The 13,438-nt window shown below is 32.5% G+C and overlaps 1 protein-coding gene and 1 pseudogene across 1 annotated transcript; both read right to left on the reverse strand.

Annotated features, from left to right (window-relative positions):
* Positions 1 to 8,299: 8,299 nt before the first annotated feature.
* LOC146911575 (RING-H2 finger protein ATL38-like) lies at positions 8,300 to 9,010 on the reverse strand. Its single transcript, XM_085729529.1, has one exon. It carries the CDS (start codon positions 9,008 to 9,010, stop codon positions 8,300 to 8,302), a length of 711 nt encoding a protein of 236 aa, XP_085585655.1.
* Positions 9,011 to 11,115: 2,105 nt separating this feature from the next.
* Positions 11,116 to 13,110, reverse strand: LOC146911576 (uncharacterized; annotated as a pseudogene).
* Between the last annotated feature and the right edge of the window lie 328 nt (positions 13,111 to 13,438).

The raw sequence follows: 13,438 nt of genomic DNA on the forward strand, positions 1-13,438 counted from the left end.
TCTCATAAATCATTAATGCTATGTAATGTAATTAATGCTAATTCTCAATGTCATCATTCTAATGGCTTCCAATCATATTACATTTTTGTGACACGTAATATGATCATGATCATATTGCATTTTTTTTTTTCTAGAATAGTTGACTAAATGAGATCACAAGATATAATCCGCATTCAATTGTCATCAAAGCAATGAACGAACTTCATATTTTGACCAACACTATTAAAGTACAGTAGTATCTTTAAATTCTATTACCTTCTAAAAATGAAATCAAAACAAAATAAGCAGCAATTAATATATGAAATGAATTTTTTAAATACATTAACGCTCATAATAATTCTTTGTCTCCTATGTCTACAAAAAAAAAGTAATTTTCGGTCTCCTAATTACATTATTTTCGGTCTACAAAAAAAAGCAAGCAATGTGTATATGATTACATTCAATGTGCGATGTCAACGTAAACCATAATTACATTATTTTTGAATGTAAACCATAATTACATGATTGCATTCAATGGCAATTTCGAATTACTAAAATTGAAATTGCTCAATTCCCTTCAAAACCATATTTTTCTACTATATAATGCAAACGTTGTTGATAGTTTTTACACAATTTTGAAGTCGTTTCACAAAACCTTCCATCTTTATTTTTTTCTGCATGAATTCTTTACCCTTTTTTTTATATTAAATCAACTAGATATACCACCCTAAATCGAAATCATCTATGAAATTAACCCAATTGACAAGGGATGTTTGTTGTTTCATATTTTTTCTACACATATTTTTGATATTTTGTGTACCCAATGTTGTTGTTTTCATTATTTGTGTGTGTTTTGTCCGAGTTGTGTCCGGCGACAACCACCCTTTAATTTTCTTTGGATATAATTACGGATTAAACCACACTTTTAGGTGAATATTAATACTATCTATATATTATATCTTATGATTTAAACTGTTTATCACATTTTATAGGGCCAACAAAATCCACACTATTGTGTGTCGTACTTTCATCTATAAGTCTGATAAAGACAATAAAAAGGGTAATGTGTAACTCAATATCTAACTTCGTGGTTTCTTCAAATACTGGTTTATTGCATGATCACTAGGCATGAGTATAATCTGAATTTTTAGTTTCACACAGGTTAAGATTTATGATTTGAAAAAATTCCCATCAAACATTTATATCTATCTAATTCTTATATATTGACACATATTACAGGATTTTTAGTTCCACACAGGTTAAGATTTGTGATTTGAAAAAATTTCCATCAAACATTTATATCTATCTAATTCTTATATATTGACACATATTACAGGACACAACTTGAGTTCTTCCAGAAAAGAGAATGAAGGTGGAAGGTTTATGTTTAAAATCATAGAGAAGTAGAGAAGAGAGAAGAGTGATCTATGAACCTCTTAATAAGTCAACTCCTTAGAAGCAGAGAAGGACCATCAATAATATATGGTCTTCCGCAAGATCAAGGGAATGCTGCCAAGTCTCTTTTGTTTTCTTTACAAAAAAAAATTTAAATTAAAAATTTACCATCTTTTTGAAATCTAGAAAAAAAATTATTTATTTAAATCTTGATTTGTTTTTTTAAAAAACAATGTTCTTGGCCAAATTTTTCTGTGTCTTCATTTTCGAATCTCGAATTGTTTCTCTTTGTGAAATTTGAATATTTTAATTGTATTTTTGGTATAATGTAATGTTGTTACTTCAATCTTACTATTTCAATCATTTATCTTTTTTGAGAATGGTCCATGTAAATATTATTCGTTTTTAATACATTTGATGGATTGTAAATACAATTTAATGTAATTGATTCATTTTAATAATATTTTTAAAGTAGATGGAAATGATCCATTAAATCTTTATTTTTAAAATTGTCTTCAGCAAAGTTACTACAACGTGATAAAAACGTAGAATGTAGATGCAAATATTTTTTTTTTAGGGATCCATAAGCAAATATTTAATGTCTAATTTTATGTGGCTTAACCTCAAGGTTCTAATCATATGTGTCATATTTCTAATGATACCCATTAATTAAACTAAAACAAATTAATATAAATTAAAAAAACACAATTAATGACTCATATGAATTTAAAAGAAATATTTCTATAAAAAGAATGTAACGTAAATATTATAAATAATTTAAAGTAGGGTTAATTAAGTTTTTAGTCCCTATAAATATTCACAGTTTTGTTTTTAGTCCCTACAAAATAAAATCACACTTTTTAGTCCCTGTGACATTTTCCTTAAGCATTTTAGGGACTAAAAATGCTGATGAAAATTTTTATAGGGAGTAAATTGATGGAAAATTTTATAGGGACTAAAAAGTATGATTTTATTTTGTAGGGATTAAAAACAAAATTCTGAATATTTATAGGGACCATTTATTTAATTACCCCTTTAAAGTAATTACTTTTTTTTTTGACAAAATTTTAAAGGAATCTCAATTTTTTTAAATCTGGCTTTTATAATATTCAAAAGTAAATGAGAATTTTTATTGGCATTTAATTTTGGGATTTAAATGTTTGTAATACCTTAAATAATGACTAGGTGAAAGCAAACCGCATCATATTTCTTTCTAATTTCTAATGTTGGGTTCTTCTTCTCTACCAAAATAAATTCCAGAGCTTCTATTGCTTTTACTTTTTCCCTCTATATATAATGTTTGACTTCCGGTTTGTTTTGATTTTTTCTTTCACTTTCGTGCATGAAAGTCCCATGCTCTATATTTTTCGTATAATTTATATTTCCCCTTGATTTATTTTATTATTGTTGGGTATAGTTGTTTGGCAGGATTATTTTTAGATAGTCACAAGCCCAAATACAAAATTTTTAGGCACACTCACAAAATATAAATTCCACATCTTATTCTTTTAATTATTTCAAAAGTAATGATAAAGTTAATTTTATATTTTGCTTTTATGTGAGTGTGTTTAAACTTTTTTTTTTAAGAAGGTGAGTGTGTTTAAACTTGTGTCCATAGTCTTGTGACTATGGAAGACTTGCTCTATTTGGTATTGGATTCTGTAGTTATTTTTCGTCTATATTTTTGTGTGAATATGTGATTGGTGAAAACAAAGGAACATATGTCTACTAATACTTTTCACAAATAAACTACTTGGGGTAACTAAATCCACATTATTAGTATAGCTAAATATAAAAATACATTAACTTATGAAAAAATTAAATGAACCAAAGAAAATTGGGTAGCCTATCCAAGGCCATCCAAACGCGACTATACCATCCGCCTTTGTGTACCCTATCACATTTTAAGGGTCGGTGTTATATGATGTTATATGGGATTAAAAATATAGCGTGGGGGAAATAGAGATGATAATGTGATTTGGATACAGAGCATCTTCAATGGAGAGTCATTTACTTGATAAGGACCTCAATCTATTAAGGACCCCGTAGGAGGAAGAAAAAAATGGGTATTTGTTAGTTATCGATAATTATGTAAGGACTATCTCTTCAACGAATAACGGCTCCCACAATCATAATAAGAAAGAGTATATATAAAAGTCGGTCTCACCATCTCAAATTCATGTGATTTTTGCTCTTTTCAATTTCTTTTTATTAATTTTCTAAATGCACACATTAAAGTACATATTAGTGGGACCAATTTAAGGACTATTTTTAGTTTACTACCATTGGAGTCATCGATTCCTTATTCAATTCTCTCATTAAAAAGGTATAAATAAGTTATGAGTACATATGAGGCCCATTTAAAGACTCTTTTTAGTTTACTATCATTATAGATGTTCCAAGTAACCTTCACTAGAACATTATTACAATCAAATTCTTTTTTAAAAAACTCTTATGTGCAAAACCTGTATCGTGCCATGATTGTGTTTATTATTCCTTAGTTTGCTAAGTTACATTCGTGTATTCTTTTTAATTTATTTTAATTTAAACTGAACCTCCATTTGATAGAACTTGAAAATTAAGAAATGTAGAACATATTGACTAAATTTATGATTTTTTAGAATATACCTTTAACATATAACTTATTAATGAATCTGGTCATTTTATTTTCGGGTTTGAGGTTTCATATAGGGTAACGAAGTTTTGAGTGGTGAGTAGAAAAATTTGATTAAGTTCAAGGAATATCATAATTAGTGCAGCTCCAAATTATTATTTTAACCATGTTAATTGATTATTCAATTTATGTATTATTTTTTTTTCCAGAGTGTTGATTGTGCTTAGAAATCAGTTGGTAATGAATTATTATTTGATTTCTTAAAGAAGAATCAGTGTTATCATGGTAAAAAGAGATGATTGATTTATGTATATAATATGAAGTACATTTTTTTGCTCTCATTTACCATGATTCTACAATTCATTGGAAATTTCGTGCAACATATGATATAAAGTGTTGCATATTACTGCGACAAAGAAAAATAAAGAATTGTCTCACCAATACATTGTAGTCAGCCAATTGTTCCTGCTTGCAATAATTTATCTATTCATCTACATCTTCAGTACCATAAATATATAAGAGACCAATTCTCTAACTTCTTTTTATCTATCTGGGAGTGCTTCAATCGGTCTATATTCTCCTTCCCTCGACAAACAATGTTTCTTTTAGTAATAATTTACTAAAATTTTATTATAGCAAAATTAGCATTCAATTTCTTTTATAATTGTAAGAGACCCGTGTTAGCAGGGCAAAATTATGGTGCATAAGTCATTTCCTTATGCACCATGCATAAACTCAATTTTTCCATTCTACACACAATTGAATTCATTTCCTTCTAGAATTTTCCATTTCTTATCTTTGTTCTCTCTCCTCTAACCGTTTTCATCATCGCCAAGTCTCCACCGCAACAAACTTCTGTCACCGTTGCAGCACCAATCCTTCCGTCCTCTTCCGCCGTGCATGCATCTCCTCCGCCACCACTGCTCCATCATTCCCAATGTCGATTGTTCCAACACTTCCTTCTCCGACGACCGAAGCTGAACAGAAATTTCCGACTCCGGTGACGGAGACGGCCACTGCTTCTCCTTCTGTTGAAGTTCCCGATGTTATTCCATCTGTCGTTGCACCAGTTTCTGGCTCAGTTTCAACTAAAACTTCAGTTATTGAAGTTGAACAGAAGCTTACTCCGATCACCGCTACTCCTCCGATTCTGTTTTCTGGCGGTTCTGTTTCCAATTTCACCAGCGAAGCTCATCGTACCTTTATAGAGTACTGATTTTCGGCGGTTCTGTTTTCAATTGCACCCTGCTGGATCAAAGAAAACCATTAAGTACATCTAATGGTTTTGGAGTACAACTGCTGGAAACCATTAAGTACATCTAATGGTTTTCCACAGCAAAATGGTTTTGGCATTCTGGTACGGTGATGACGGCGATGATGATGAACGACGGTGTTGATGATGAGATTGAAGATTCTGGAAACCATTTCCATAGCAAAATGGGTTTGGAGTACAACTCACAGAAACCATTTCCACAACAAAATGGTTTTGGCATTCCGGTACGGTGATGATGACGGTGATGATGATGAACGACGGTGTTGATGATGAGATTGAAGAATCCAGTGGTGATGATGATGAATGACGGTGATGATTCAGTTTGTTTTTGCGCTTGGGGGGTGTAGGAAGCAATTATGTTAGGATTTATGCACGGTGCGTAAGGATTTCCTTATGCACCATAACCACTCCCGTGTTAGCAGTGTACAAAATCTTTATAAATTCGTTGTGAGGTAGTGCAATTATAAAATCGTATGAATTTATAATTTATTATAACCAAAAAAGGAAATTTTTGTATGAGAATTTATAAGTTACAATTTTTTTTTTAACCCTCCAGTTCATATAGAAAGGGCCATGGTAATTTGAGTTTGGCCAAAGATAAATAAAGCTTGACAAAAATTTGTTCCCACAAGTTCTCCTGGAAATTTTGTTTGTATGGGAGGAGTACTTATTTTAAAATGGCAATTTTTTAATTTATAAATTATAATCAATTAATATAAAAAAATGTTGATATAGAGTAGTTTTTAGTTAGACCTAAAATAATCAGTTTAAATCATAAAATTGTACCATTATAGTAATCATTTTAAAAGTTAAGTTTGAGTACAATCGATCATTTTAAATGTGAGACAAACATATTATATTTAGAATTTCATCGTGGTTTCTATTTTATTAAATGGTTGCCTGTAATTTGACAAATTTGGTAGATATAAGCAATGGTTGCATTGTATAAAAAGACCATGAGCAATATATCTATATGCCATCTATGAATTAACGATACAACAACGTCTATCTATTTTGTTTTTTCCTGTTACCAAGATTTGCAAGTTCCTTAATTATCTTATCCAAGGATAAGATTAAATCTCATTCAAAAGCTTAATAACAAAAATGATATTAACTATATTATTAAACCAACAATCACAATATCTCTTGATTTTAAAAAAAATATTATTGATAAGGGGTGGCTAAATTAATACTTATCAGAAAATCATGTTGTTCATACAAATTGTCCTAGAACTTGCTCAAATTGTAATGGAAAGAGACAATTGAAGAGAGCACAACACGTTTTAGTCCATTGCCTTGCCAAACTAGGCTGATCAATTTGCCATTCTCAGAGTTTGGAATTGGAATATTTCATAATAAGTAGCAACTATCTTTTGAAATATGAGCGAAATAAAAATCCACATTTTGGAATCATTCAGGAACAAAATAAAAAAAAGGACAACATGATCAAAAGAAGTTGAAAGGGTGGCGGTGTGTGATGGGAGAGAGAGAGAGCATGATGGGTGGGAGAGAAGGAAGAGAGGACAGTTGAACGAGGGATGGAATAAGCGAGGTAGAAACATTGGAGAAGAGGAAGTCAGATTAAAATTAAAGACATTAAGGATAAAGAGGTAGTTTAGTTTTAAAATCTCATATTCTCTTATGAATCATGCATGTATTTAGCTAAGATTTTCCCACCTCATTCCCGTCCCTAATCTTTCCTCTTTTAAATCAAACATATATTTAATTAAAATATTTTTGTCCTCATGAGCTTATCTCAGTTGGTTGGGACAATGCATAATATATGCAAGGTCCGGGGTTCAAATCCCAACCACCACAAAAAAAATTAAAATATTTCTCATCCTTTCCCTTCCCTCCATTAAAATCTCTCATCTATATTAACTATTAAAATATTTCTCATCCTTTCCCTTCCCTCCATTAAAATCACTCATCTATATTAACCATTGGACCCGAAGAAGAATGAAAGGTTCAAAAGCGTCAAAGGTTTGAATAATCCTACACTCTTCCACCAATCAACTAATCAACTAGACTCGATCCCATTTGTAACTAATACTTTATAAAATAATCTTGAATTTATATTTTAGTAGAAATAAAATATTAACATCTTTTTATTTAAAAATTAACAACGTTATTTTGTTTTTATATAAATCAAACCTTATACACGGGGATGAATATTTATGAATAAAGTTTTTTAATATAATTAACATCTTTTTATTTTAAAAAGATTAATATTCTTTAAGTATAATTACTATTCAAAAACCCTAGGGACGTGAATAATTTTTTACAAGTAAGACAATATGACAAAAATAGTTTCCGTGAACATATTTCAGTTGGTAGATACAATGCATTGTCGGATGCAGGGATTCAGTTTTGAACCTAATCTAGCCATTAGACTATTTTATAAAAATAAAAAAAAATGAGAAAAAAAGTCTACGTATCTTAGGACGGGATTCAAAGTTGAGTTCGTCACATTGTGATTAAAATGACTATAACAATGAATCATCATCCTTTTATTAATTTCATTGTGACTAAATTATTTTCTTAATAGTGGTTTTTTTACCCCGTGCTTGGCACGGGCTCCATACTAGTTTAAAAGAAATAATATACCACTTAAAACTGAACCAAAATAAATAACTCATTTAATTAATCGAAAGGGCCACAACACGAGCACACATGAAATTGTAAACAAAATCAAATAATTTCATCATAACTAACTTACCATTTGAATAACAATGATGAAGTAATTCTTCACTAATTAAAGAAATTACATGAGAAAGCCATCATCGTCCTATTATCTAAATTAACTCAGCAACACATCCTCATAGATTGTTGATGATGAGAACCACATAGAAAAAATTCAAAACGAATAAAATACTCACATCAATCTAGTAGCGATTGTCTAACTCATAACTAGTAAAAAAAAAAAAAAAAAAAGTACTCGGACAGCATTTTACCCTATGCCCATCCCTCCGGCAAAACAACACGTCTGCTGGCTCTATGACCCCCTCTGCCATGAAACCGGTGTTCTGCCTCTAAAACTAAGATGTGGATGTGGTGGCAGGGATGTTGTCGACTGCTCTCACTGGCGACAAGCTTTGCTCAGAAGAAAATGAATAAGGGGGTAAGAATGGAAAGTCCACCCGTCCATTAAAACTAGTCCCGTTGTTGTTGTTGGTGATAGATGTAAGTAAACAACAGAGATGACAGCAAATAGGGGAGCGGCATAGAGGACAGTTAGGGTGCGAACGAAGCCAAACATCAATGCAATTGAGATGAAAAATGTGTGAGCAAAGAGGGAGGGTACGAACAAGATCATTATCCTTGAATTCAGCCAAGCAAACTGAACAATCTTCTTGTTCAGACTTAGTAGTAGTATTGTAGATGAAAGAGGGAATAGCATTTATAACTAACTCGTCTAAGCCCTGTGGAGCCTCCTCCTCCACCATCTCCACGTCCCTCAAGGAGGAGGAGGTGTTAGGGAGAAACCGGCGGCAAGTGCGGGCTAGGAAGCAAGCGATAAGGAGTGAACAAGTTGTTGACGCAAATATCAACGAGCTGAAAAACAGCAGAGTTTCTAAGTTCTCAACCATGGCAATAGGTTTAGGGTTAATGTCTGTGTGTGTTATTGTGAGAAGATATGAGCGACGAGACTGTGGTTTACCACAATGTAAGGAAATCCAAACCCTCCGATCATGCAGAACAAATAGGAAACGTAAGCTACAATAAGGAATGTTTATGAACATGGACATTTATGCAATGCGGAATTTGAATATGCCTATTAAACTTACATGCACAATAAGGTAAGTTAGTTATTGTTCCAAAAAAAAAAGGTAAGTTAGTTATTGTCCATTGCAATCCAATAGGCAACATGTTTTTGTGAGTCCAATTTTGTTTCATGACAATTTCTATCTACACTCGAATCTTGTTTCAATAAATATTTACTATATGTCGAATTCTTAACATGTGTCTTTTGAACCCTCAAAAGAAACAATTGGACCGCTGGTGTTTATCATCAAACAAGATGTTAACAAGAAAAAGACAAAGGTCAACATAGAGTTTGGTAAGCACCGCATTATAAAAAAGACGTGAATGATTTGGATAAGTGAGAAAAAACTAAGGTACAATTTAGTATTCCTGATAAAAATATCATTTCGAAATGTGTAAAATAACATAATTAAAGAACCACAAGTGAATTGAATTTCTTTTCCTTGCTCATATTCCATGCAAATTTAAAGAAAATGAAAAGAAGATGAAGTGAATATAAAAACCAAGCAAAAGTCATGATATACCGTCAATGGAAGACATTATAGAGATGTTTTTTTTTTTTTTGTGGTGTCCGAGATTCGAACTCCGAACCTTGTATATATTATGCATTGTCTTTACCAACTGAGCTAAAGCCCACATGGACATTATAGAGATAATTTTATAGACAAAATATATACCGTTGATTAAACCAAACATATCCCTAGCCTCTAATTATTATTATTTTTGACAAAAATATTGGTTAGACTTGAAAAATATTGTTTTTATCTTACCCTATAAACCCTATAAATAGTACTTACTTAGTAGAGTTGTTGCAAGGTTTGATAAGCACGCCAGGAATGCAGTACAGAACACAGTTTACGCAATTCCAAGAAGCTATGTATTGAAGCTTCTTGCATAACGCGCGTCTGTGTCCAATCAAATGCAATAACAAACAGACGCTAAGATGTTTAGGAGACAGGAGGAAGCCTTGGTTGGAGTATAGGGAAGCTGAAGTCAACCTTAGGGAAACCAAGGTTGGAGAATAAGAGCTAGTTTTTTTGACTATGACGTCCGAGAGAATAAAGGTTCAAAGTAAGGCACTTGAAAATATGTTGAAATCTTTGAAGGAGGTAGGAAAGACTAAAAGAATAAAAGAGAAAGAGCTGGAGAAGGAAAAGAAGCCAATGCTTGTTGATCGAGAAAGTTTGGAGAATTCAAATGTTATCGCTTCTGGCTCAAACTATTCTGCAAGGCATGTATCTCAGCTTCACAATTGCACGTCCAAGCTTTACAGTTTATCTAAAGAAACAGATTCTGTTGGTACTTCATATATGGCTGAGACATCCCTCGAGTATGATGTTAATATAGAAAAAGTGAAAGAGCCTGCGTCATCTCCCAAAGGTTGAGGAGGCCAAGGAGTTCCTAGGAACAACCTCATGAGAGTTTGCAAAATTGCCATACTGATCATATCAAAGGAAAAAGTGGAGAAGAGTCCAGTCACACAGAGAAAGCTATTGATTACATTATAAGGAAGCGAACACATCCACAAACTTCTAAGATTGCAGAAGGTGAGTAGAATGCTGCTGATAATGAAGGACATTCAGACAGTATCACAGCTGGTGGGCGCAAAAAAGAAAAGGTCAACATTTGCTCCACCCACCCTAGTTACAGGGGAGAAGCGATACAATCTCAGGCGGGCACCACCCAGATACAATCTTAGACGGCATCAGATGTAAGTTTAGTCTCTGGGTCCTTGTGGTGTGCCAATTGTCGCACTAATTGGCTTGATTGTTAATGTGGTTTCCCAGGTTGCTTCAAATTGAAATATTAGTTAGTATTTGTTTGTTTGTTTAAAGTCATCTAAATTGATTATTGGGAATAACCTTTATATGCAAATATTATTCCTGGTTCTGTAATAATGAAGTTTGAGTGAGGTGTGGAGGTTGTTCTATAACCATATTTTCTCTGCAGATCATCATAATTCTTATGTTAATAGCAAGAACAGTATAGTGTATGTTTGGTTTGCAATTTAAAAACTGCAAGTCTTTGGACCCAAAGTATCCAAATAATTTAATAAGAAAATTGTATGTTTAGTTGTGTACATCATATGTCATAGGTGTTTGCCGACCACGTAACAGCAGTTATCCAACGGTGTCTTCTCTTCATCTGAAGGATAACTACTTGCATAATGTTGTGAAACTTTTGTATGTTTAGGCTTTGTTTGGCAGTCAAATAAACAGAGTTGTCACATTTGACAAAATAAAATAACATGAATTTAGCCGGTGATAAATAAACAGAATTTAGCTATGATTGCATACCTTTTATATTAGCCTTGGAGGAAGATGCTGATCTTGTACACTGAGATGATGTTACTCAATGTCTTTAATTTCAGATTTAATTTCATTTAAGTTACAAAGATATAGAATTGTGGCATCATATAGCATTGTTTAAGGACTATCCAAACATAAGGGTATGGTACCTCTGCTTCAGCTTTAGTTTTTTCTTCCTGTTGCTTTTCCTCTTGCAAATCAACCTTTCTCTTGGCCTCTTCATACGCTGCATCATTTCTTATTTAACTTTCCTTTAAATGTGATCGGAGTTCACAGTCCCGTTGAATAGCTGTCAAGTGATTATCAAGTGCTTTTCCACAACACAAAATTGGGAAATATCAATCATTAGTCCGATTGAAAGTAACTTGTAAAAAATGTGCAGTTCAAATAAAATAAGCAACCAAGGAAGTAAGTGAAAGAAATCTACTTGTGAACATATAAAAAGACAGGAATTACATTTGAGCTGATTACATAGTAAAGAGGTCACCAAAAGTCATTAAAATTCATCTTCTATATTGGATTTCATAGCAGATTACAATTTACATCATTTAAACATTATTTGCCAAACTCAGAGACAATACAGTTGAAAATTAATTCATTCTTCAATAATGAAATTCAATTTTTAGTACCTATAATTAAATTATATGGATAATGTAGACTTTTGAATGAAGGTAACAACCTGATCACCTCCAACCTAAATGGAAAACTACTCAGCCAGCCAACACCATCCACAATGGCATGCACTGCATTAATTCAAACTCAACATGCAAGCTACTATATTATTGAGAACCAAACTGCAGCAATATTTTTAAAACAAGTTCATAAAAAAAAGTTCAATTCTAGCATTTCCGCACTAAAACATTCACTTCTCCATCTCCACCTTCTCTCACTCGGTCCTTCTCCTTCAAAAATTATATATGTACACAGTTTACATTTAAATTAACAATCATATTTAGGAAGAGATCGACTAAAATTTGTAGTTAGTTTTTAGTTTCTTAAAGTATGGTGTAGATTTAAATTTAAATTTCAAAATAATTGAATTGCTAAGGGTACAATTGCATATTTATAACAACCGAATCATAATTAATGAATGCAAGAGTAAAACTATTTGAGTGTAATTTCGGTATATTGAAATTAGGCTACACCAAAAAATATGTATCTAACAATCAGTGTTTTCCTAACCTATAACTCTGGTAAAAAAAAAAAAAAAAAAATAACACTATGTTCGTGGCTCTGGCACAACAACGCCTCTGGGCCACTGCACCTTAGTTGGCTTGATACTACAATGGGGATGTGGTGGTAGGGATATCGATGACGACTATTCTCTCCGATGACAAGGTCCGCTCGGAACTAGATGCATTAGAGTGTTTGGGCAGATAGCCCTCCTCAACAAGACAGGAGCGACATATAGGACAGCTAGGGTTTAAACGAAGCCAAACATCAATGCAATTGAGATGGAAAGTGTGAGAGCAAAGAGGGAGGGTACGAATGTGATTATTATCTTGGAATTCCTCCAAGCAAACTGCACACTCAGCACGAGATTCTTGTTCAGACTTTGTGGTGGTGTAGATGAAAGACGGAATAGCATTTATAACAGACTCATCTAATCCCTGTGCAACCTCCTCTTCCTCCTCCATCGCTGTTGACTCAACGTCGTATTGAGGGGATTCCACGGAGAAGTACTTGTGGAACAGACGGTAGTAAAGGAGAAAGACGCAACAGAATCCAAAAAGCGTAGCCAAGGCAAACAGAATATTAAACATAAAATTATCCATGGTAATGGGGAGGGGAAGAACAAACAATTATTGTCACTGTGTTATGTGAGGAGACTGTTGTTTATTCTTTTTGAAGGAAAGAAGTAGACTTGGTTTATTATGAAAGAATGCGGGGTTGTGGGGTTTTAGGGTTTGGATGAATAACAACAAACTATATATCCATTAAAAAACCTAACTAATTGTATCCTCTTATTATTATTTTTTTCAAGGAATAATTGTATCCTCTTATAAAAACAAACTAAATTACAATATGATCGTATCTTTTTTGGATGAGTTTATTTCGAAACAGAATTCTATTTAAATTTAAATGTACGCCATGTTCAATGAA

Source organism: Medicago sativa, chromosome 7, assembly GCF_051527215.1.
Source record: "Medicago sativa cultivar Bolivia chromosome 7, Bolivia_mono, whole genome shotgun sequence".
In the NCBI taxonomy this organism is placed as follows: domain Eukaryota; kingdom Viridiplantae; phylum Streptophyta; class Magnoliopsida; order Fabales; family Fabaceae; genus Medicago; species Medicago sativa.

Excerpts from the sequence above, each read along its gene's own strand:
- LOC146911575 (XM_085729529.1), bottom strand. The coding sequence starts at position 9,010 with ATGTCCATGTTCATAAACATTCCTTATTGTAGCTTACGTTTCCTATTT.